General features: G+C 38.6%; 1 protein-coding gene across 5 annotated transcripts; it reads right to left on the reverse strand.

The window, feature by feature from the left end:
- Positions 1–379: 379 nt before the first annotated feature.
- LOC142637312 (uncharacterized) lies at positions 380–19,442 on the reverse strand. Of its 5 annotated transcripts, none has more exons than XR_012844602.1 (7): positions 19,312–19,442; positions 7,031–7,133; positions 1,750–1,819; positions 1,478–1,584; positions 1,055–1,138; positions 652–729; positions 380–573 (listed from the first exon to the last, which is right to left on the reverse strand). XR_012844602.1 is itself a non-coding variant. In XM_075811587.1 (7 exons), exons 3-7 carry the CDS (start codon positions 1,529–1,531, stop codon positions 532–534), a joined length of 333 nt encoding a protein of 110 aa, XP_075667702.1. In that variant the 5' UTR covers positions 1,532–1,584; positions 7,031–7,133; positions 19,312–19,442; the 3' UTR covers positions 380–531. The 5 variants fall into 5 exon arrangements, 2 of the variants coding, with proteins under 2 accessions (XP_075667702.1, XP_075667703.1); XM_075811587.1 differs by lacking the exon at positions 1,750–1,819 and adding an exon at positions 1,246–1,342 and having other exon boundaries at positions 1,055–1,116; XM_075811588.1 differs by lacking the exon at positions 19,312–19,442 and adding an exon at positions 12,055–12,248.
- Between the last annotated feature and the right edge of the window lie 2,360 nt (positions 19,443–21,802).

The raw sequence follows: 21,802 nt of genomic DNA on the forward strand, positions 1-21,802 counted from the left end.
CTTTTCTTGGCCTTCACAGTTCTCCAATGTTCATGCAGTCCACACCCACCTTGTATTCCTTTCCACCAATAGTCCACACCCACCTTTTATTCCTTTCCCCACGCACATGCAATTTTTTTTTTTTAAAACCTTTCAAGTGGTGGTGACTACACTGACTGTAAATCTCAACATTCCTTTCTTTTGATATTATTCATTGATTTTCAGAGCCTTGACATTACCAAGCAAACACTAACTCTAAATTTATTTAGAAAACAAAATAGAATAAGCACTAACCCATACACAATAAGTATAAGCACAGTATGAATGATGAGATACAAGGGGGTTTCCTAACAATCCAGTGTTCTATTTCATAATTTTTTTTTGATAAATAACGCAATTCATTGAAAAGAAAAAAAACACATGTACAGGACTTATACTAGAGACCATCAGTCATGGTGTAGAGTACAATGATCAATTAAATCTAAAAGAGAAGAAAAAGAATAAAAACCCAAAGAAGGCAGCCAAGCAAAAAGAACGACAATAATAATCTAATTACATCACAAAATCAGCAACAAACAACTCTGTCGAACTAAACTGCAATAAAAGAACATTTTTCTTTAAGATAGACCGCAAGGTAATGAAGAGAAGATACGAAAATATATAACACATTACCTGGACTCCACTCAATGGCTCGTTTCTGACGAACATATTCCATAAGTGGTGTAACGATAGGAGCTTCTTTTGCAGCACCTAGAAATAAGTATGGAGAAACTAATAAATCTATAGGAAAAAAAATGTCTCTTAAACACAAATAATTAATAAGTTGTGTCCACTTTTCCTTATGACACTCCACAACATTTGGACACAACCTTATGCGGCACCAGGGTGGCATCAAAATAGGAAACTCAAATCATTACATACAATAGGCACCATGGTGGCCCAAAAATTAATAAATAAAGGGAGCTTGGGTGCCACAAAGCCAAAATTATACACGACTATATTTCGATATGAGATTATCTAACTAATATATATACACACACACACACATTCAAAGTCATTAAAAATAATTACAAACCAGCTTGCTCTGCTTCTTTTCACTCCAACTGTATTTCTGCACTAGGTAGATGCTCAGCCGGCCTTGCAATAATTTTGAGGAACCCTACATAATCAGGATCTACTTTTTCATAAAAGAAAAAGGTAGGTATTAATAACAAAATCTAGTAAAATGGTATTCTTAGTAAATGTGAATGCAAACTGTAAAAATACATTTATATATGGTCCCAATCACAACCATCCTTTTTACTAGTTGACTTTGGAGCCTTCTGTGAAGGAGCATATTCAACTTAAACCTTATACTAAGCACCTGAGATTCATACAATGATATTAACTTAATTAATTCATACAATGATATTCACTGAATCAAACCACTTCAACAACATAAAACACATCTGTTTGTAAACTTGTAATGTAAAGAATAAGGCATGTCATTATTAGTTACCCTTCTCATTAACAAAGGCATGTCCAACAAAAAACTCTGCAAAGTCGAAAACATCTTCCAGTTTCTTGAAGTCTATGTAGGCTCGAGAATATCTCTGATTCTTCAGGCTGCAAATTTTTTGTTTAACAAAAATTCTTCAAGTTAGAAAAACCATCAACCCATGAATAAGTGCCTAAAAATAGAAGAAAATAAAATAATATAAACAATTAAGCCATTATGTTATAGTGAGCTCAGAAAAGTGGGTAGGTTTCGAAAAGGAAAGTAGTTCATACCACACTTTGGTTGTTCTCATCTAACTCAATGGAAAAACGTTCTTCCCCAACTGGCAATCCACAAAATTTCCTTGACACATATTAGTGTCAGCAAGGGTTCATCAAATTCAAGCAGGTTTAACAGAAAAAAAAATAAAATAAAATAATAATAATAATAATAATAATAATAATAGAAGTGTTAAACAAGGTGAAAAATCACATGTGAAACAACATCATATAAATTATAACAATTTGTTTCACAATCCCCATTGTTTGTAGTCTAGGTCGTCCCAGACTACATGTGGAACTCGCAAAAGTAGGAGGCAAAATGGCCAGCCATTATAGTTATATTTGCATATATCTAAAGAGGCCAAAGACTGCAATGCAGCCAGCAAGCTTAGAACTAAGTAAGATTTCATCTTCTTCCAAATAAGTTTTATGATTAACTAAGTTGATTTTTTTTAATAGTAAATTTCTGTCTTACTGGCAACAATCATATCTAGCAAGTAGCAACAAAAGGATGCCCCATGTTGGTAAATAAAAAATGGTTAACCCAAGTTCAATTAGTTGTCAAAATTTCCCAGTATAGTTGTTATTCAGCGTTGTGGGTCAAGAAGAAAAGCTGTCCATATAGTTTTTATGTTTGGATTCTTTGGAATAGTTTTTGGAGTAGTTTTTAGAAGTATAATTTATAGGAATCATTTTAAAAATGAAATATTATGTTAATGGAAAGTTGCATGTTGCATTTATACAAACCTTAATGAATGAAGTTTCCTTTCATAAACTGTTTAGGGGAAGTGTCATTTTAGAAAACCACAAGGAGGTTGGTGTTAGAATCTAATCAACTAAGGGCCAACTATAGGGATGTAAAAATGTGAAAAGTAATTATTTTTACCAACATATTTTAGAAGAGATTTCAAATTAAACCTTATAATATAAAATTAAAAACTGAATTTTATGAACTATTATAAATTAGAGATAGACTTCCTGAAGACCATAAAAAGGGAAGAACTTGAAATCAAATAATTCAGTACTAATGCTTGGTTGTTGTATGGACTATAGAGTCCTTTAGGAAAGAATCACTTTAGGAGTACCATTTGTTTGGCTTTCACTTTTTATCTGTACAATAGAAGGTGTATAATATATATATATATATATATATATATATATATATATATATATATATATTTGTTATGATCTTATTTTCACACATTCTAAGCTCTGAAGTTGAGAATCTGATGTTTACTACTGTATAAGTTTACTACTGTATAAAGCAACTTTTACAAGCAGCCTGGATAAGGTAGACCTTCATTTCAAGAAGGTAAGCTTTTATATATATATATATATATATATATATATGCTTTTTTAGTTCTTTTACATGGACTACTTTCTAATGTGTTTTAACTATTAGAGTAGGCAGGATATTGGCAAGCGAAAGGTACTTGGACAAGCGGTTCAGTTTCAGTTGACTTTCATAAAATCCAGGTCTATAAATATTTGCCTTGGAAGCTCCATCAGAGAACTTTTCTTGTACTACACCTCCTGGAATATATGCAGTTTAAGAAAACTGTTACAATTGATTGTGACTTCCATGCACTAGAGTCGTCAATTGATGACTCCACATGTTCTCAAACTGTTACAATTGCTGGAGGCTTTGAAATTATTGGATGTTAAGGAAGGGGAGTATGGCCTTTCTGAAGAGGAGTTAGGTGAGAGGGCTGGGTTGAGATCTCAAATACAGAACCTTCTCTCTTTGGAAGAGGTTTCATGGAGACAGAAATCGAGGATGCTTTGCATTAAGGAAGGAGATAACAATACCAAATTTTTCCACAAGATGGCCAATTCTCGGAGAAGGTATAACCATATTAGTATGTTGGAAGTGAATGGGATTATCTATGAGGATGAATCCGAGATGGCTGACCAAGCTGTACAGTTTTATAAAAATTTGTACAAGGAGACAGAGGAGTGGAGGCCATTTGTGGAAGGATTGGAGTTTGATCAGATAGAGGGGTTGGAGAGGGACTGGCTTGAACGGAGGTTTGAACAGGAGGAGGTCCTTCGAGTTGTCAAAGAGATGGAAGGAGATAAAGCTCCAGGTCTTGATGCTTTCTCTTTGGCTTTTTATCACCATTGTTGGGGAGTTATGAAAAGAGATATCTTAGCTGTATTTGAAGAGTTTTATCAACACAGTAAGTTTGAAAAATCTTTTAATGCAACTTTCATAGCCTTAATCCCTAAGAAGAATGGTGCTTCCAATATTCGAGATTTTAGACCTATTAGTTTGGTGGGGAGTGTCTACAAGATTTTGGCCAAGGTGTTGGCAAACTGCATGAAAGAGGTTTTGGATCAGTTGATATCTGAGTCTCAGAACAGTTTTGTGGGTGGTAGACAGATTCTTGATTCAGTTCTCATTGCTATTGAGTGTGTTGATAGTAGGGTGAAGAGTAAGCTTCCGGGGGTTATCTGTAAATTAAATATTGAGAAAGCTTATGATCATGTGACCTAGGAGGCTCTTCTTGATTTGTTGAAGAGAATGGGATTTGGGGTGAGGTGGTGTAGGTAGATCCGCACATGCATATCTACAGCCCAATTCTCTGTTTTGTTTAATGGGTCTCTAGCTGATTTTTTTGGGAGTTCGAGGGAATTGAGACAAGGGGACCCGCTTTCGCCAATGTTTCTGGTTATGATGGAGGTTCTCAGTAAGATGATGAAAAGAGCTGAAGAGGCTGGTTTGTTTCGAGGCTTTAGGGCCAACGGTAGACAAGGGGGGGGGGGGGGGGGGGGGTATGTGTATCGCATCTTTTGTTTGCAGATGATACGATTCTGTTTTGCGATGCTGATGAGCAGCAAATTCTTCATATTCGGATGCTTTTTCTTTGTTTCCAGGCAGCGACAAGTTTAAAGGTTAATGCGCTGAAAAGTGAGATGGTTCCCATTGGGGAGGTTCCTAATGTCCATGTCCTAGCAGAGATTTTGGGATGCCGGATTGGGTCTTTGCCTATGACCTATCTTGGTATGCCTTTGGGGGCATCCTACAAGTCCCTTACTGTCTGGAATCCTATCTTGGAAAATTTTGAGCGTAAGTTGGCCGGTTGGAAGAAGATGTATTTGTCAAAAGGTGAAAGACTAACGTTACTTAAAAGCACTTTATCTAGTCTCCCCACTTATTATTTGTCTCTTTTTACCATCCCTACGCATGTGACCAATAAAATTGAGAGGTTGCAAAGGGATTCCTTGTGGGGGGACTCCAAGTTTCATTTGGTGGGATGGGACAAGGTGTGTGCACCTTTGAAAAATGGTGGATTAAGAGTAAGGAAATTAACCACTTTTAATAAAGCTTTACTAGGGAAGTGGTTATGGTGGTTTGGAATTGAGGAGACAAGACTTTGGAGAAGGGTTATAGCCCTCAAGTTTGGGGAAGAATGGGGGGGATGGAAGTCCAAGCTAGGTAGAGGGGAGCATGGTGTGGCTTGTGAAGAAGTATCCGTATGGGATGGGAGGATTTTAGCAAGAATATTCTCTTTGAGGTAGGGGTGGGGGATAGAGTGAAACTTTGGACTGATCAATTGTGTGGGGAATCTCCATTTCAACTATCTTTTCCAAGCGTGTATGGTATTGCATCCAATAAAGAGGCATCGGTGGCCTCTTTTCTTGAACGGTTGGGGATTGAGGAGCAGAGAAGCTGGAATGTTCATTTTATTTGGAGACCAAATGATTGGGAAATGGGTGGGGTGAATGATTTTCTCCGTACCTCGGGTTCTAATCTTCCTCCTATTGAGAATGGAAATCGTATGCGATGGAAGTTGACAAAGAATGAAGACTTTGATATTCGTTCATTTTACAATAAGTTGAGAAGCCCCTAGCCCATTATTTTCCCTTGGAAAGGTGTTTGGAAGGTTAAGGCACCTCGGCGTGTTTCCTTCTTTGTGTGGACTACTATATGGGATAGGATCCTTACAGAGGATAATTTGAGGGGTAGAGGGTTAGATTTTGTCGATTGGTGTATCATGTGCCGCAGTAATGAGGAGACGGTGGATTATTTGTTACTACATTATGGAAAGGCTTCTCGACTATGGAGTTTGTTATTTAGATCCTTTGGGTTTTCTTGGGTCTTGCCTAGATCAGTTACGGATACTCTATTCAGTTGGTGGAATTGGCCTGGAAAGCATTTGTCTAGCATTTGGAATTTAGCTCCTTTATGCTTGATGTGGTGTCTCTGGAGGGAGCGCAATAAGAGGACGTTCGAGGACATGGAAAGTTCGGATGACCAGCTATTGGCCTCTTTTAGTGGCACTCTGTTTGATTGGTCTAGGGCTTGGGGACTCACCTCTAGTGATTCTCTCCCTATATTCCTTAGCTCTCTCCTATGTACTTAGTTTCTTTTCCTTTCCTTTCCTTTTTACTCTTTCTTTTCCCTATGTATTTTTCACTCTGCCTTATGTTTATCTGCATAAGGTAGTGTTCTTGAATATATATCTTTTTTACCTATCCAAAAAAAAAAAGTCACAATCTTTTGTGATCTAGCTAATGTAAACGTGAAATTTTGGAGCTAAATGGTGCAGACTTATATAATTAATTTGATGCCCAGCAAAAAAAAAAAAGACACAAAGAACAATAAGAGGGAGAGACATTCGTTGGTTGACTGTTAGATATATGGAAGAAATATCTGATCAAGCAATCAGCACATGGTTGATAACATTATGTGATTATTTGGTTTTCATTTTCTTGAACCTTCGGACTAAGTTTCCAGCTTATGGTTTAAAAGCAACTGTCATATTCATGATCTAGTTTCCCGATTAAGTTTCTCAGGCTTATATGCCATGCAAATAAACTTTATCCGGTGTCCTTAGTTATGTCATATCTTGTATTCCTAATGTTATAGAGCATCTTCTTCATCCTTGCGTGTTCACTTGATAATTAGATAAATTAGCCATCATATCTATCAGAGCCTTTTCTGTTTCTCTATAGAAATAATTCACAATTTCCACTGCCATCTGAAACCTAACTGATAGAAGAAACATACAATGGAAACAAAAGCTGCAAACTAGGGGATAAAGTCATTTTTAATTTGGAAATCCACATCATTCTGACTTCACTGAAGATAATCATCAAGTAAGATGCCACAAAATGAGGAAAAAAGGCAGGTGCACACATTGATAATCCTTTGTCCCCATAACCTTCTTAATCCTTTATAGGTAAATCTAGTTACAAAAGTTTATGAAGACTTTGTAAAACAACTAAAAACAAAGCTATCAGTAGAAATAGAAAGCAAACATAAGCAACAGGCTTGATCAGTACATACCTAGGGCAAATGTGACACAAGTCGTCGAGGATAATTCTTTTTGTTCTCGTAAAATATATGTCAACAGCGCAGCAGTACCACCACCAAGTGAATGCCCAACAATCTGAAAATGACAAAATGAAAAACTAAGGCAAAAAAAAAAAATTATATATATGAGAGCATTTATTGCATGAACTAATTCAGTACAGTAATTTAAATTTCAAAACTGACTGGATGATGACATAGCATGGTAGAGAGTAACAAAGAATTAGAGGTTTATATCTTAGGGAAAGGATCCTCTCCCATCTAGCTAAAAATTGGAAGGAATTGGAGGATATAAATGGAGTGGATCTTATCCCTATATGTTACAGAGAAGATCTAGCAAAGCAAAGTACCTGCAAATATCATATCCTAGCAAAGCAATGTAGTTTGTATCAGAGTGTTAAATTTACCTCATGTATTGAAATTCAATGCCCCTGTTCGTAATTTGTAATTATGGTCACCTGTTGATTACGATTAATTGTTGCTACTTGTTCCAATTGTTAAACTCCATATTTCCCATTTGCTATCTACTTGAACAAGAGCATTTCTAGTTGAATCTGTAGCTCACAAACTAAACTTGAGCCTTTTCTTGAGATTTCCTTGTGACTTGAGATCATCTCATATTAAGGAGATTAATTTTATATATATAAACAGAATTTCTGAGGATCTAGTCTTTTGCTTCAGGCTCAAGGTGAAGTTGTCACCGGCACCAATGTCTTTTTTTTTATATGTAATAACAAACTTTATTGATAATAAAAATACAATGAATTTACGATAGTAAACTCACGGCACTGAAAAGAATACAAACCAATCAAAAAGAAAGACTAACAGAATTAAGTAATTCAAACAAAGAATGACAATGCGTAAATCCCCAAATACGGGACCACTCAAACAAAGTCCTAAGTAGTAAAGACTTCACACAGTCTACAAGTCTCTCAATTTTCTCAAAAGTTTGGGCATTGCGCTCCTTCCAAATTAACCACATAAGACATGCTGGAACCATATTCCACACTTTTGAAGTGTGACGCCCCAACCAATTCCACCATGCAGAGAGAAGAGAAACAACATTCTTCGGCATCACCCACTAAACCCCAAACAAACGAAGGACTTCACTCCACAAGGTATGAGCATACTTACAGTGGATCAATAAGTGATCCACAGTGTCCTCTTCACATCGACAAAGGCAGCACCAATTAACAAGAGGTAAATTCTTCTTAACGAGATTGTCTATAGTAAGAATCTCACCCTTAGCAACTGTCCATAAGAAGAAAGCCACCCTTATAGGTACCTTAACACACCAAATCCTCTTCTAAGGAAAAGACACCAATGGGGCTGCTAGCAATGAAAAATAAAAAGATCGCACATCAAAAACACCACTACGATTAAATTGCCATATCATGGTATCATCACCCCCTCTAGGTAACTTGGATGAGATATGCGCAAAAAAATCATAAAAGATCCCTGTCTCCCAATCTTGAAAAGCATGACGAAAGCGTAAGTTCTAGCTTCTACCACCCCCATCCATAGCAAACTCAACCATATCAAAAATTGTAGTTGTCTTATCCACAGCAATAGCAAACATTGCCAGATATAAATCTTTCAAGGCAGTAGGGCTACTCCAAGGGTCATACCAAAATCTGATACGAAAACCCTCACCCGCCGCATACAACACATGACCAAAGAAGCTCTCAGTCCACTTCCTAATGTTCTTCCACATACCACATCCATGCGTTCCTCTAACAACTCTAGTACACCATCCTCCACTGGCCTCCCCATATTTGGAAGCTATAACTTGCCTCCATAAACTTGTGACCTCATTCCCAAATCGCCATAGCCACTTCCCAAGCAAAGCTTGGTTAAACAGCTCAATCTTCCGAATCCCCAAGCCTCCACTGGCCACACAACTTTCTCCCAAGCAACAAGTGAGAATTTAAAAACATCATTAGATCTCTCCAAAAGGAAATTCCTCTGAATCCTCTCTAATTTATCCACCACATGTTTGTGGAATAGTGAACAAAGATAAAAAAAAAATAAGTAGAGAGACTTGATAAGGTACTCTTCAATAAAGTAAGTCTACTCCCTCTATAACTACTTCCAACCTACGAGCTTTTTTTTCTATCCGTTCAATGATAGGGTTCCATATTGAGGAATCCTTATAATGTGCCCCCAAATGCATACCCAAATAAGACATGCGTAAACATCCTACCTTACAACATAAAATACAAGATAAGGCATCCAAATTCCCAACCTCACCAACCGGCACAATCTCACTCTTACTAACATTTACTTTCAATCTTGAGATAGCTTCAAAGAAAATTAGAACCATACGAATATGTAATAATTGTTCCTCGAATGCATCACAAAAGAGAATAGTATCATCAGCAAACAAAAGGTGAGAGATATGCAAACCTCCACTTGTATTGGGACTTGCTTGGAATCCACTGAGAAAGCCTCCATCTTTTGTCCTTTTCAACAACCTACTCAACACCTCCATTACCAATAAGAATAGGAGTGGAGATAAAGGATCCCCTTGGCGAAGACCACGAGAGTTGCCAAAGAAGCCAGCTGGAGACCCATTAATAAGCACTGAAAAATGGGCAGTAGAAATACACATCTTCATCCATCTCCCACACATCTCCCCAAAACTCATCCTCTCCATAAGGTAAAATAAGTCACTCCAACTCACATGATCATAAGCCTTCTCAATATCCAATTTAATATTCACACCCGAAATACCACTCTTCAATCTAATGTCCAAGCATTCATTTGCGATAAGAACAGAGTCAAGAATCTGTCTTCTTCCTGTAGGGAGTTTCCACGAATTCCTAAACCTGTGAGAACAAAGAATACAGAGAAAAACACACGCCAAAGAAAAAATAATCACACGCACAAGACAATATTTACGTGGTTCGGTAATTTGCCTCCCAACTGTTTGGCAAAGAAGCTAAAACGATCAGTGCACGGATCTCATCATCAAAATCAATTTCTACAGACGACAATTGATTTGTGATAGTGTAGAATTCATTCAGATGTTGTGCAACTGATGCGTTCTCTGCCATCTTCAAATTGAATAGTTTCTTCATCAAATGCACCTTGATGTTTGCTGACGGCTTTTCATACATACCAGACAAAGCCTTCATCAGATCTACTGCAGTCTTCTCCTTTACAACATTGTGTGCAACAAACCTAGACAACATTAACATGATACCCCCAACAAAAGAATTCTGAGAGTTGGAAATAAGTTTATCCAAAACACAACGTAGTCTATGTGCCAAGACCTTTGAAAGTAGCTTGTACAAACTACCCACACGGTTGATAAGGTGAAAATCTCTAATATTGACTACACTAAGCTTCTTGGATATCAAACACAAAAAGGTGGCATTGAGAGATTTTTCAAAGATACCTTCTTTGTGGAAGTCTGCAAAAAAAAGCCAAGATCTCCTTCTCAAGAACACACCAGCAATTTTGAAATAAAGCCACATTAAAGTCATCTGGACCGGGAGCCTTATCACCCTTAGCCTCCCGTAGGGCTACAATAATCTCCTTCTCAAACTCCCTTTCTAAAGTAAGCCTCTCAGTTTCATCCAGATTTGCAAACTCTAAACCATCAATAGTGGGCCTCCAAGATTCAGTCTCCTAGTACAAAGACTTATAAAAACCCACCACTTAATCCCGAATTGCAAACTCATCCTCATACAAAATGCCCTCAACCTCCACAGCTCTCATAGTATTTGTACGTCTATGAGAAGTAGCAAGCCCATGAAAAAACCCAATATTATTATCCCCTTCTTTTAAGTACAAAGCCTTTGATTTCTGCCTCCAAGAAATCTCCTCCAAAGAAGCTAAATACTCCATATCAGCCTTTATCTTAGCTCTTCTTGCACTATCTGCCAGTGACAAAGATTGCATCCCTTCTCTTAAATCTAAGTCCAAAAGCTCAGACAGCAAGCATTTTTTCCTAAAAGACACATCCCCAAATACATGTTTATTTTAATGTTTCAAATCTCCCTTAAGAGCCTTCAATTTGCAAGCTCGAACATAACTAGGAGACCCACAAAATGGTATCCGCTCCACCAACCTCACACTAGATCCACAAATCCCTCCACCTTAAGCCACATATTCACAAATTTGAAAGAAGTCTTTCCCCTTAACATTCCACCTGCCTCCACTAGAAGAGGACAGTGGTCCAAAATCATTTGAGGAAGAGGCCTTTGAGTCGCATCCAAAAAGTGGTCCTCCCAATCAGCAGATACCAACACTATCAATTCTAGACATAGAAGGGTTCTCTGAGTCATGGAACCATGTATACTCGCCCCCCACCAAAGGTATATCAACCAAAAAATTCCTCTCAATAAAGTCTGAGAATTGAACATGGCTGGACTAAAAGAAGTGCAACCAAGACGCTCTACTCTGATGCACGGACACGGACACAGACACGGATACGGCGATACGGCAATTTTTGAAAAACTAGGACACGACACGGCATGGCATGGACACGGCAATTAAATAATTAATTAAATTTTATATTTAGGCATATTTTTAAATATTTTTAAACATAAAATACGTTTATATCTAGAATTTAAATTATGTACGAACTACAAATAAGTAAACTAACACCCAAAGTAGTACAATAATACACAAAATGTTTAGAGTACAAACCAAAAGTTTAAATAGGCTACATTCAATATCAAACAAAAAACATAAAAGGAAATAAGCGGGACACACAAAAACAAAAATCACTAAATTCATAATTAACATTATAATTTATAAGGCAAGGTTGAGTAAAGAAGGTAAAAAAAAAATATATATATATATATATATATATACATACAGTAAAGTATAACACAGTGAGTGGGATTAAAAAAAAAAAAAGCTTTGGGTGTTATAAATATAACACGCCACATTACACCAAACAAAAGGTCCTAAGCAGTCAGCAGATAAAAGAAAAAAAAAAGAAAAGAAGAAATCGCGAAATAGAAAGAGAGAAGAGAAGAAGCTCGGACCTGTCCACGCCGAGAGTGAGAGAGATCGGAAGGAACAGAGGGAGAGAGGGAGCTCACCGACTCGCCGATCGGCTCGATGTAGCTCCGGTGAGGGACAGAGGGCAGCGAGCAGAGGGAAATCAAAGGTTGGGCTATGTGGGTTTTGTTTTGTTTTTTTTCCATTGCTAGCGTGTCCACCGCGTTGGCGCCGTGTCGGAGAAGCGGAAAAAAAAAAAAAAAAAAAAAAAAAAGACACTGCTCGGACACCGGTGTCCGGCGAGTCTTACCGGTACGTTGGCAAAAATGCTGTGTCGGTGCAACCTAGGCTCTACTAGATATCTGATGATATTAAAATCACCAAAAAAAATGCCAAACTGCACTCCACCTCCTCATCACACTATCAAGTTTAGTCCACAAAGCATCCCTAAGACCATCAACATTCGGACCATACACCCCTGTACATATCCAAGCAAAACCGTTTGCCACACCCTCTTACAAAATAGAAACAGAAAAGCACCCAACCAGACAATCCATTTTTTTATCTACCCTCGTGTCCCATGCCAAAATAACCCTCCTGCTATATGAATGGCATCCAAAGCTACCCAATCAACAAAAGGGCTACTCCAAAGATTTTTCACAACAGCAGAATTAACAGAATCCAATTTAGTTTCTTAGAAACACACTACATCACACTTCCACTCCTTGAGTAAATTCTTCACCGTATCCCTCTTTTGAGGATTGTTTAATTCTCTCACATTCCAAGATAAGATTTTCAAATTCATGGACAACGAACTGAACCCACCCGACAAAAATTCTCAATCCCTCTAGTTTGTCAACCAGATTGCCCCTCATAGTTGACTGAAGAAACTAAATTCCTCAATTCCATCATACCTTTTTTAGTTGAAGAGGTATTGTGGCAAAGACTACCTGCCGTAGCTTGATTTTCCCACACCTTCTCAAGCTTTTGAAAGAAGGCAATGCACTGCTACTCACATGAATCAATAGGAAATCCCACAAATTTACTAAAGCCTTTAATCTTTCTCTTCACCCACACTGAAGGTTCCAAATCCTCCCCCACAAGAAAATCATCCAGTGTGGCCTCTGATACTATTTCCCAAAACCCCACGAGGATCCCACTTAGCCAGAGGTACACAATCCAAAGCATTCCTACCCTCCTCATCCTTACCAGACCTCGTGGGGTTGACCCAATCCAACAACAAAAGTTCATCTTCCTAAGAATTAAAACCCAGCTCAGAAAGAGGAGAGAAACAATTTTTACCCAGCAGCTTGTGGTGGCGGATCATATCAGAGAATTCAAAAACCGAAAGAGATGGGGAAGCAACAGACTCAGCGTTGACAGACTGCCCATCAGAGTTTAGAACAGCCTCGGACTTTGGGAAGTCCTCCGCTGGACTATCGGCGACAAACACAGTGTCACCCAAACAACCCACCTCAGCCCCGCTTGATTTAGGGCCCACCGAAAGACCACCGACAGTCCCAACCTCATCACCATACCCATCAGACCTTGGAAGGACTCCACCCATCTCACCGAAACCTGGAAACACCATCAAAAGCTTCTCGGCTAAGCCATGGGGGTCCGGTCCTTCACTACACTAGGATCTCGCCAAAGAATCGCAAGTCAAAATCTCATCCACACACCCATCGACCCTTGGGAGGTCCTCACCCAACTAGTCGGTGCTCGGTGACAGCTTCAGAACCTTCTCAGTTGAGGCATGTGACCCCGACCCTTCGCCCACCTCCCATGAACTTCTTTCAGTCAACCTTTCCAGATTTTTAATAAACTCATTTTGGGCTTTAGTTGGTTTAGCCCGCTGAGCTTGATCAAATATTACTGGGCCCAACTTAGCTCATATTGTTTTGACACAAGTACTCCAGCAGACCTTACGTTGTGTATTCCCATCAAAAGCAGCAGTAATTTTTAAGGAGAAGTGGGCCTGGGTCCATTTGGCAGAAGGGCCACGTAAGGGGCGACTATTTATGGGATGCTTATTTGAATTTTGAAGAAAGACAAATCCCCCCAAAACTGTCCTTCTGATTTGAATTCCCATGAATATTTGGAAACTGATTCTCCAAACATAACTCCCTTCCTGATTTCACATCTCCATTAAGATTTTTCCAAACTTGATTCCTTGAATTTCCAGTGGAATTTTCTAGCCCACCACTGCCAGCAACCGCCTCCTTCCCCAGCCTAGAAGCTGATTTTCCCAAAAAGAATTCACATAGCTTCATTTCAAGGAAAGCCCAACCGCCCTTATTCCTCCCTTCCGGGACACAAACAACCACGTCTTGCCCCATTATGATACTCAGAGATTTCAACAAAAAGACCACTCTTGTTCGACCTACTAGAAAACTCCAAGATTTTATATTGCTCATGAAACCGTTTGAAAAAGTGTTTCTTGCTAAAGTCCCACCAGAACAGCTCTACCAAACAAGCAATGGTCCAATCCAACCCCGATCTACCAACCCAGATAGAGCCATGATGCCTACCCCTTTTTTTAGTAATGGCATAAGCATCCATACGTCCCCCATCAAAAGCCAAGAGAAATGACTTTGAATCAATACGAAAAGAAAAAGAGTGTTTCACCTCTGGTACCCTTGGTTTGGCTGAAAAAGGCTTGGGAGTGGGTTTTGGCGAGTGCTGTGTAGGCTTGGGATTTAAGGGTAAGGAGGTCTAGGTTTGGGTATAATGAGGAATGTACTGACTGAACTGAATTGGCCAATAGAAGGGTTGTGTGAGAGGGCAAGGATATGGGGGGAAGGACTTGTTGTGGAGTAGGGAAAAATTTTTGGGAGGCAAGGGGTAGAATTGGATACGTCACCGGTGTGGGCTAGGTTGGCAGGGAAGGAGAGAGATGGTAGTGGTTGTGGTGGAGGGAAGGGGTAAGGTGGAGGGGGATAGGTGGCGGAGGGAGGGGGGAGGGGGTGAGTCATTTATTAATTACTAATTGAACAACACCATAAACTAGGATAGAAATACAAAGGGAAAAAAAAATCATAACCTAACCACCAAGACAAGAGAAGAAGAAAACCTACTGGCACCAATGTCTAGTAGTACTAGTTCTTGAATCAACACCTGAAGTTGTTGATTTTAATTTCAATTTATCCAGCTTATTAAGATATAAAATTTACATCTAATCAATAATTTCTTATGTATTTGGTCTGGGAGATGAGTGTGGTTATCATACCTTCCTTTGATTGAGCTCATTATATCGATGCATTTGGATGGATTGCTTTTCTGTGACTTCTATGAGTTCACTATTGTTGTGACATTATTTAAAGCATATTGGGAAACATGTCTTCTATACTAGACGGTTCTTTTCTCCCCCCAACCCCCTCCCAATCCTCCTTTCTTAATCTTTGGATCTTCTCTAATTTCTGCTATTGTCCCCTTCGAAATATTTCTTTAACTAAGTCAGATCACTTACCTTGTGTTTGGATGAAGTAATTGATATTTACAAGGAAAACCTAAAATGAATGGATTTATAATCTCATCATTTAAAATCCCATCAATTATTAATTCCACTGTTTTGTCTTATTAAAAAACATAATAATTTCCATTGTTTGGATTTAAGTTGGAAATTCCATTTATCTAAATCCACACAAAAATTGAGAAACATCCATAGTTGATTAGAAACTCATCCCATCTACCATCAAGCTAATTAGACTTTAAAAATCATTTTTAAAATTTTCAAATCAAGCTTAATCTTTAGAATGATTAAATCTTAAAGCATTCCACACAAATATATACTAAAGCAATATATCCACACCGATAGGACCATTGTCTATAAAAGGAGGATACAATACCATTAAGTATATAAAAGAAGTAATGTGACAATACAATTCAAGGTCTCCAAATTGCCTGGTTAAACTTGACGGAGTAGGACCTATGGTGGGTTTGTCCTGCCTTAAGTTCTTGAATCTAGAAACTACTTTGCTGGTGGGGTATTCAGTCTTATTTAGAACGACTCACTCTCTCCCTCTCTCTAAAACTCTTATCTTTCAACCTCCTTTTCACCCATGTAATCAATTTCTAAATTGAAGAGATGGGTCAACAAGCTCACTGCATTTGTTCTATCTGTGGTGGAAATAGATGCAATTGGACAAACGAGTGAACAACAACCTGAGAAAGAACTTGAGATGTACTCAAGCTGACCCATGATAGGGTCAAAGTTGATCTTGTTGTTTAGATGTATTGGGGTGAAATCTGATCTATGAGGAATTTTTTGCTGATGCATTGGACATTTTAGCATTGGTAGAGAGGGGAGAGGTTAGGGGGATATGGCCAGAGACTATTGGTGGCAACAGAGATTGTAGAGGAGGTGAATCTGGGTGAGGGCGGATGAGAGCATGCCAGATAGGTTGAGGTCAGATTTTTCAACGGTAGTCTTCTTTGATATTTGATAAGCCTTATTTACAGAACTTTGTAAATAATAGTGATATTTTGAACCTCATGGTAGGTGCTTTAAATAATAGTGAAGAATGATTTTATTCGTCATTCTAACTACGCTGTGGCAGGCTATTAGAGAGGGATTAACCGCACAAGGTAAGCTTCAGGGAAGGGGTAGTGGGGTACTGTCAATAACATAAGATGCTTGGTAACACGAGATTCCTTGATAGGTTGAACTAGAAAAGATAATATTGAATGTAGTATTCACGGAAATACAAGCAGAAACACAAAAAAATAAAAATGAAATTTTTAATAGGAAAACATCAAGAAATTAATTTATGCTTTTTATCCCTTTATTATCCATCCAAAAAGAAAAGATTAAGATCTACCACAAGATGCCATTTTATTTTATTTTATTTTATTTTTTGATAAGTAAGAAAAAACAGTATAAATAAAGCTTCTTTATGCAAAAGGGCACAGTATAAATAAAGCTTCTTTCTTTGGTGTTATTTCTATAAACATGATGAGAAACCATGAATCAACTGTTCCTACGTTGTCAAAATAGCTTGGGATCATTAGTGCATTGTATATTCTCCTTAATGAGTTGCCTATCTTGAAATCAGTTTATGAGGTAATATATAGCGTGTGAGATTTGGAAGCAGATTGCTGTTTAGCCAGATATTCTACTTTTTTCATTTTTTCCGATCAGTCATGGGGGGATCTCGCAGTTTTTTCATTTAATCCAAGTTTTTTCAACTAGTTGTAGAGGAAGGGGGACGCTATTTCTCGTTACGGATTTTTGAGAGGGGCAAATACTTCATGAGATCAATCTTCATGGGCAAGAATGCAACACAATGGCTGATGAATAATATAGAAAACATTGTGGTTGGGGCTAACTCCAAACAGTTTTTCACTCTCAGAGATGGTGACAGTGCCTATACTCTCCAACGAAGTACCAATTCTTTTGGTCAATTCTTTCTATTGACTGAACTCAAAGTTGGCGGGTCTAGGAGGTCGATTTTTGTCCCTGAAGGCAAAGAGAAAAGTGGTTGGAGGGTGTTTGGCCTTGAACTAAGAAGGATGTTGTTCCCTTCCCAATATGCGGTTGGAAACAGTCATCCAACTTTTATTCCTCAGGTGTATAGGCATTCATTGGAGGCTCAAGACTATAGAACTTATGCTGATGCTGTGCAAGGCTACAATGGAAAAGTAAAGGATAGACAGCAGCTGCAGCAATTAAGTATCACAGATAAGGGGAAGAGGACACAGTTAGGAGAGGAGAAGAGGGCGGTGAATCCAAGTTCTACAAGTGCCAAGGGGGGGGGGGGATTTTCCGGTGGGCAAGCTTGAGAAGATGGTTTTAGGAGAAGGGAAAAGGAGAGAGCAGTGCATTAATGAGGGTTCAGAGTTGGGTGAGCAAAACCCGGCAGGTTTTAGGCTACGTTTCCCATCTTTTTCAAAAGCAAATGAGCATGGGGAATTGAGTGATGTGAGGAGACCATGCTGGACAGGGAGCGGTCTAATCGTGGAGGTTGACGTGAGAGGGAGGAGGTGGGTTTCCTGGGGGTTCGATTTGGGAGGTGGGCGATGGAAGATCAATTGGGGTCAGTTCTCACAAGTGGCTACCCCGACCCCCACAGTTCTTGGTTGGAGTTAATTCATGCTTGAAGGTACGAGACTTGGTTAGTGAAGAAACCAACGAGTGGAACCACAGTTTGTTGGCGGCCACGTTTACCCAGTCCACAGTGAAGGACATTTTGCGGTGTAAGAAGGGAGACTTGAACTCGAGGGATAGTTTGAAGTGGAAGGAAAGCAAAAACCGGGTCTTCTCAGTTCGAACAGCATATTAGGTGGCGCTCAGACTAAACAAACCTCCAACTGGGGAACACTCCTTGGACGCACATGACCAGCGCATGTGGAAGAAGTTATGGTCACTCAATATTCCCCCAAAGGTCCGCATCTTTATGTGGCGGGCATGCCTGGACGTCCTCCCCACCAAAGCTAATCTCGCTCGGCGAAAGGTGCGAATAGATGACAGACGCTCTATATGTTGCCAGCAGAGTGAAACTACGTGCCACATATTATGGGAATGCCCGTTAGCCCGTAACATGTGGGCCTTAGTACGGGGAAAGCTTCAAAAGAGCAACGCAGCGACTATCAACTTCCTTATTCTGGCACGTCAAATGATGGACAGGCTTGACAGAAAGGAGCTCGAAGTGTGGTCTATTACGGCATGGTCTATATGGAATGCAAGGAATCGTGTCCAGTTCAAGCAAGTGCAGACCCACCCCACTGATATATATAGGCAAGCGTCTGAGTTATTAGAAGAGTACCAACGGTTAGCCAAGCCTCCCTCAAGTACAGCCTGAATTTTCGACGAGGTGCAATATCCTTCTTGCATGATCATCTCTAAGAAGGTCGATATTGGCCTTAGTGGGGCTGTGTAAGTTTCGTATGGTTGGACGTGGACAATCTTTGCATGGTTTTATTAGGCGGGGGTGTAATGGGAAACCAACAGGCAATTGTGCTTTAGAAGGGATTGGTGATGTGAGGTTTCCTTGCTTTTTCTTTGTCCTGGGTGGCAGGCTAGCTGTGTAGGCCTGAAATGTCTCAGGACCCTTACTTACTCTTGTACCTTGTCATTGATTTAATATAAATATAAATTCTATCTTTTCAGTCAAAAAAAAAAAAGAAGTTTAAATGGGTACCACGGGCTGGGAAGGATTTGAGCAAAGGCAAGCTGGTTTTGGGCCCTAATAAGCTAGCAGCCCAAAAGCCAGCTGGAAGCTTAAGTCTAGGCTTAACTTTCAGCAGAATTAGCACAATTAAATAGTGATTTATAATTTCAAATTATAACTAACAGCCCATACCTTAACTTTGTAGTCAGGATATTTATCAAGAGCTTTGAGCAGAAAAAGGAGCGCTAAGCTTTGCAATCCAACGAGCAGCAGCAACCATTACCATCCACAATGAGCATATCCTAAAACTAAATTGCTTATTCCACGATCATGTAAAAATTAAAAATTAAAAAATTAAATTAAATTTTTAATAGGAAAACATCAAGAAATTAATTTATGCTCTTTGCCCCTTTATTATCCATCCAAAAAGAAAAGATTAAGATCTACCACAAGATGCCATTTTATTTTATTTTATTTTTTGATAAGTAAGAAAAAACAGTATAAATAAAGCTTCTTTATGCAAAGGAGGACAAAGAAGTCAAAAAGTATGCCATTTTAATTTGTTTGACAGAAAAAAAAGTTATCAGCAGAATTAGCACAATTAAATAGTGATTTATAATATCAAATTATAACTAACAGCCCATACCTTAACTTTGTAGCCAGGATATTTATCAAGAGCTTTGAGCAGAAAAAGGAGCACTAAGCTTTGCAATCCAACGAGCAGCAGCAACCATTACCACGATCATGTAAAACTGAGTGGTGAAAAGGGACCACCGCTCCAGTTGCTGCTGTTAGTGTATCTTTAATGCTATGAGTACCACGAATCAATAGAAGGAAACATTTTGAGTCTTTATCTCATATAATTGCAAAAGCAGGCTTCAAAAGCTGCAATCATTGTTCTGGTAATTAAAACAATACTCAATTATAATTTTAATTTAAAAACGAAACACATAAGCAAACTAGCAATACATGCTTGGTCGCATATATCATGATTAGTAAGAAGACAAAAGGTTCAACAACCACAATAGGAGAAAGCCAAAACCTAAAAGTTGAAATTTGTCAAGTTTAGCACACATCAGAAGTCTCATAAGTTTACAAGAAAAATATGCAAAAATTTAAAAGGCTATTTTTCTCAAGTTTTAAACTCCTTTCTGTTATTTTGCTCAAGGGTTTCTTATTATAGTCTACTATTTTTTATCTCCTCATAAATTGTGGAGCCAGGCATCAACTTATGGCATCCACTCAGTCCTGTGGGTAACTGTTTCCCATGCGAAGAGACCTCTGACACAGTAGCATTCATATGGGAAATAACTAGTCTCAGATGCACTTATAATGTTTAAGGTCAACTTCCAGACAACCTCTCACTGCATCATAGCTGGAATTTTCTATCATCACCAACAAAGTCATGCAGTTTACCTCGTTTTATCTCCTATTACACATTTCTTCATCCAAGCAGAATTAAAATATTTGTATCATCTCTTTTTCTTTTTGGATAAGTAAATAAATTCATTAAAAATCAAAAAGAAAAAAGCACTGCCCAAGTACACAGGCTGTATACAATAGGGAACCAAAAAAAAAAACCCATTTTCATTTTCTATCAAATTTTTTCTAAGAAACAACAGCAACTCATGAACAGACCCAACAAAAACTATAAAACCCATTTTCATTTTCGATCAAAGTTTCTCGAAAACCGCAGCTAAACATGAACTAGCAAGAAAACGAGGAAAACATTCATAGATTGACACGGGAACCAGAAAATAATCAGCGTCGCGGAGGACACGGCTGCCTTCCTTACTCGGCGTCGCACGGCACGACACGGCGAGTCTCTCTGTTTCTGTATCGAGAAAATTTCAGACTAGGGGCTTTGATTTTGGGGGAGATTTTAAATGACATTTTTAAGTTTTTAATGGGCTGGGCTGGGCTTTGATTTTGGGGGAGATTTTTTAAATGACATTTTCTTACCCAGGCTGTATACAATAGGTCGGCGGCCTCGACGTGCTTCTTGCAGTACTCGACGGCATGGATCGGAGATCGGATGCTCGAGGCGTGAAGAGATCGGAGATCGGATGAGAGTGTTGTCGTGTGTTTTGGTGACTGTTTAGAGAAGCACGAGCGTGACTATAGCAAGAGATTGATGGTGAACAAAAATAAAAAAGGATCAGTTTTTTATTTTATATTTATGCCAATCCTATCGCAGCTATAGGCAAATTCTTTTTTTCCCCTTTTTCCAGATAAGGCCTATGGCCATGTTTTATAAACGCAGCTACTAATATGGTACCTACGGCCATTCCCAATAAAAATTTATTTTTTCTTAAGCTGGAAGACATATTGCATCTTTAGTTTTTTGGATAATTGCACTTTATCTATCTGTAGTTTGCCTCTAATTTGATATGCCTACTCATGGTTTAAATTTTGATACTTTATCCACTTGTGATTCTCACCGTTACTGTGCCGTAACTCACCTCTCACTTTGCCATTACTCTAACACAAATATGTAAAAAACAAAAGCCCAAACAAATCAAAACTCACTCACTCCCATCCGGCTTGCTCACCAAACTAAGATCCTACAATGGGCTTCGCTTGAGATAATTGGGTTTTGATCGTGCATGCAAATCGAGTCGAGGAAGAAGAAGACACAGTTGCTCCTTTGTTCAACTGTGGCAGGTAGATCAGAATCACCTAA

This window comes from Castanea sativa, chromosome 5 (genome assembly GCF_040712315.1).
Source record: "Castanea sativa cultivar Marrone di Chiusa Pesio chromosome 5, ASM4071231v1".
In the NCBI taxonomy this organism is placed as follows: Eukaryota; Viridiplantae; Streptophyta; class Magnoliopsida; order Fagales; family Fagaceae; genus Castanea; species Castanea sativa.

Coding starts and splice junctions, on each gene's coding strand:
- LOC142637312 (XM_075811587.1), bottom strand. CDS start 1,531: ATGTTTTCGACTTTGCAGAGTTTTTTGTTGGACATGCCTTTGTTAATG. Junction 1,343..1,477: donor TGCCTTTGTTAATGAGAAGG/GTAACTAATAAT, acceptor TATGAATCTCAG/GTGCTTAGTATAAGGTTTAA. Junction 1,117..1,245: donor GATTGGGACCATATATAAAT/GTATTTTTACAG, acceptor AATTATTGCAAG/GCCGGCTGAGCATCTACCTA.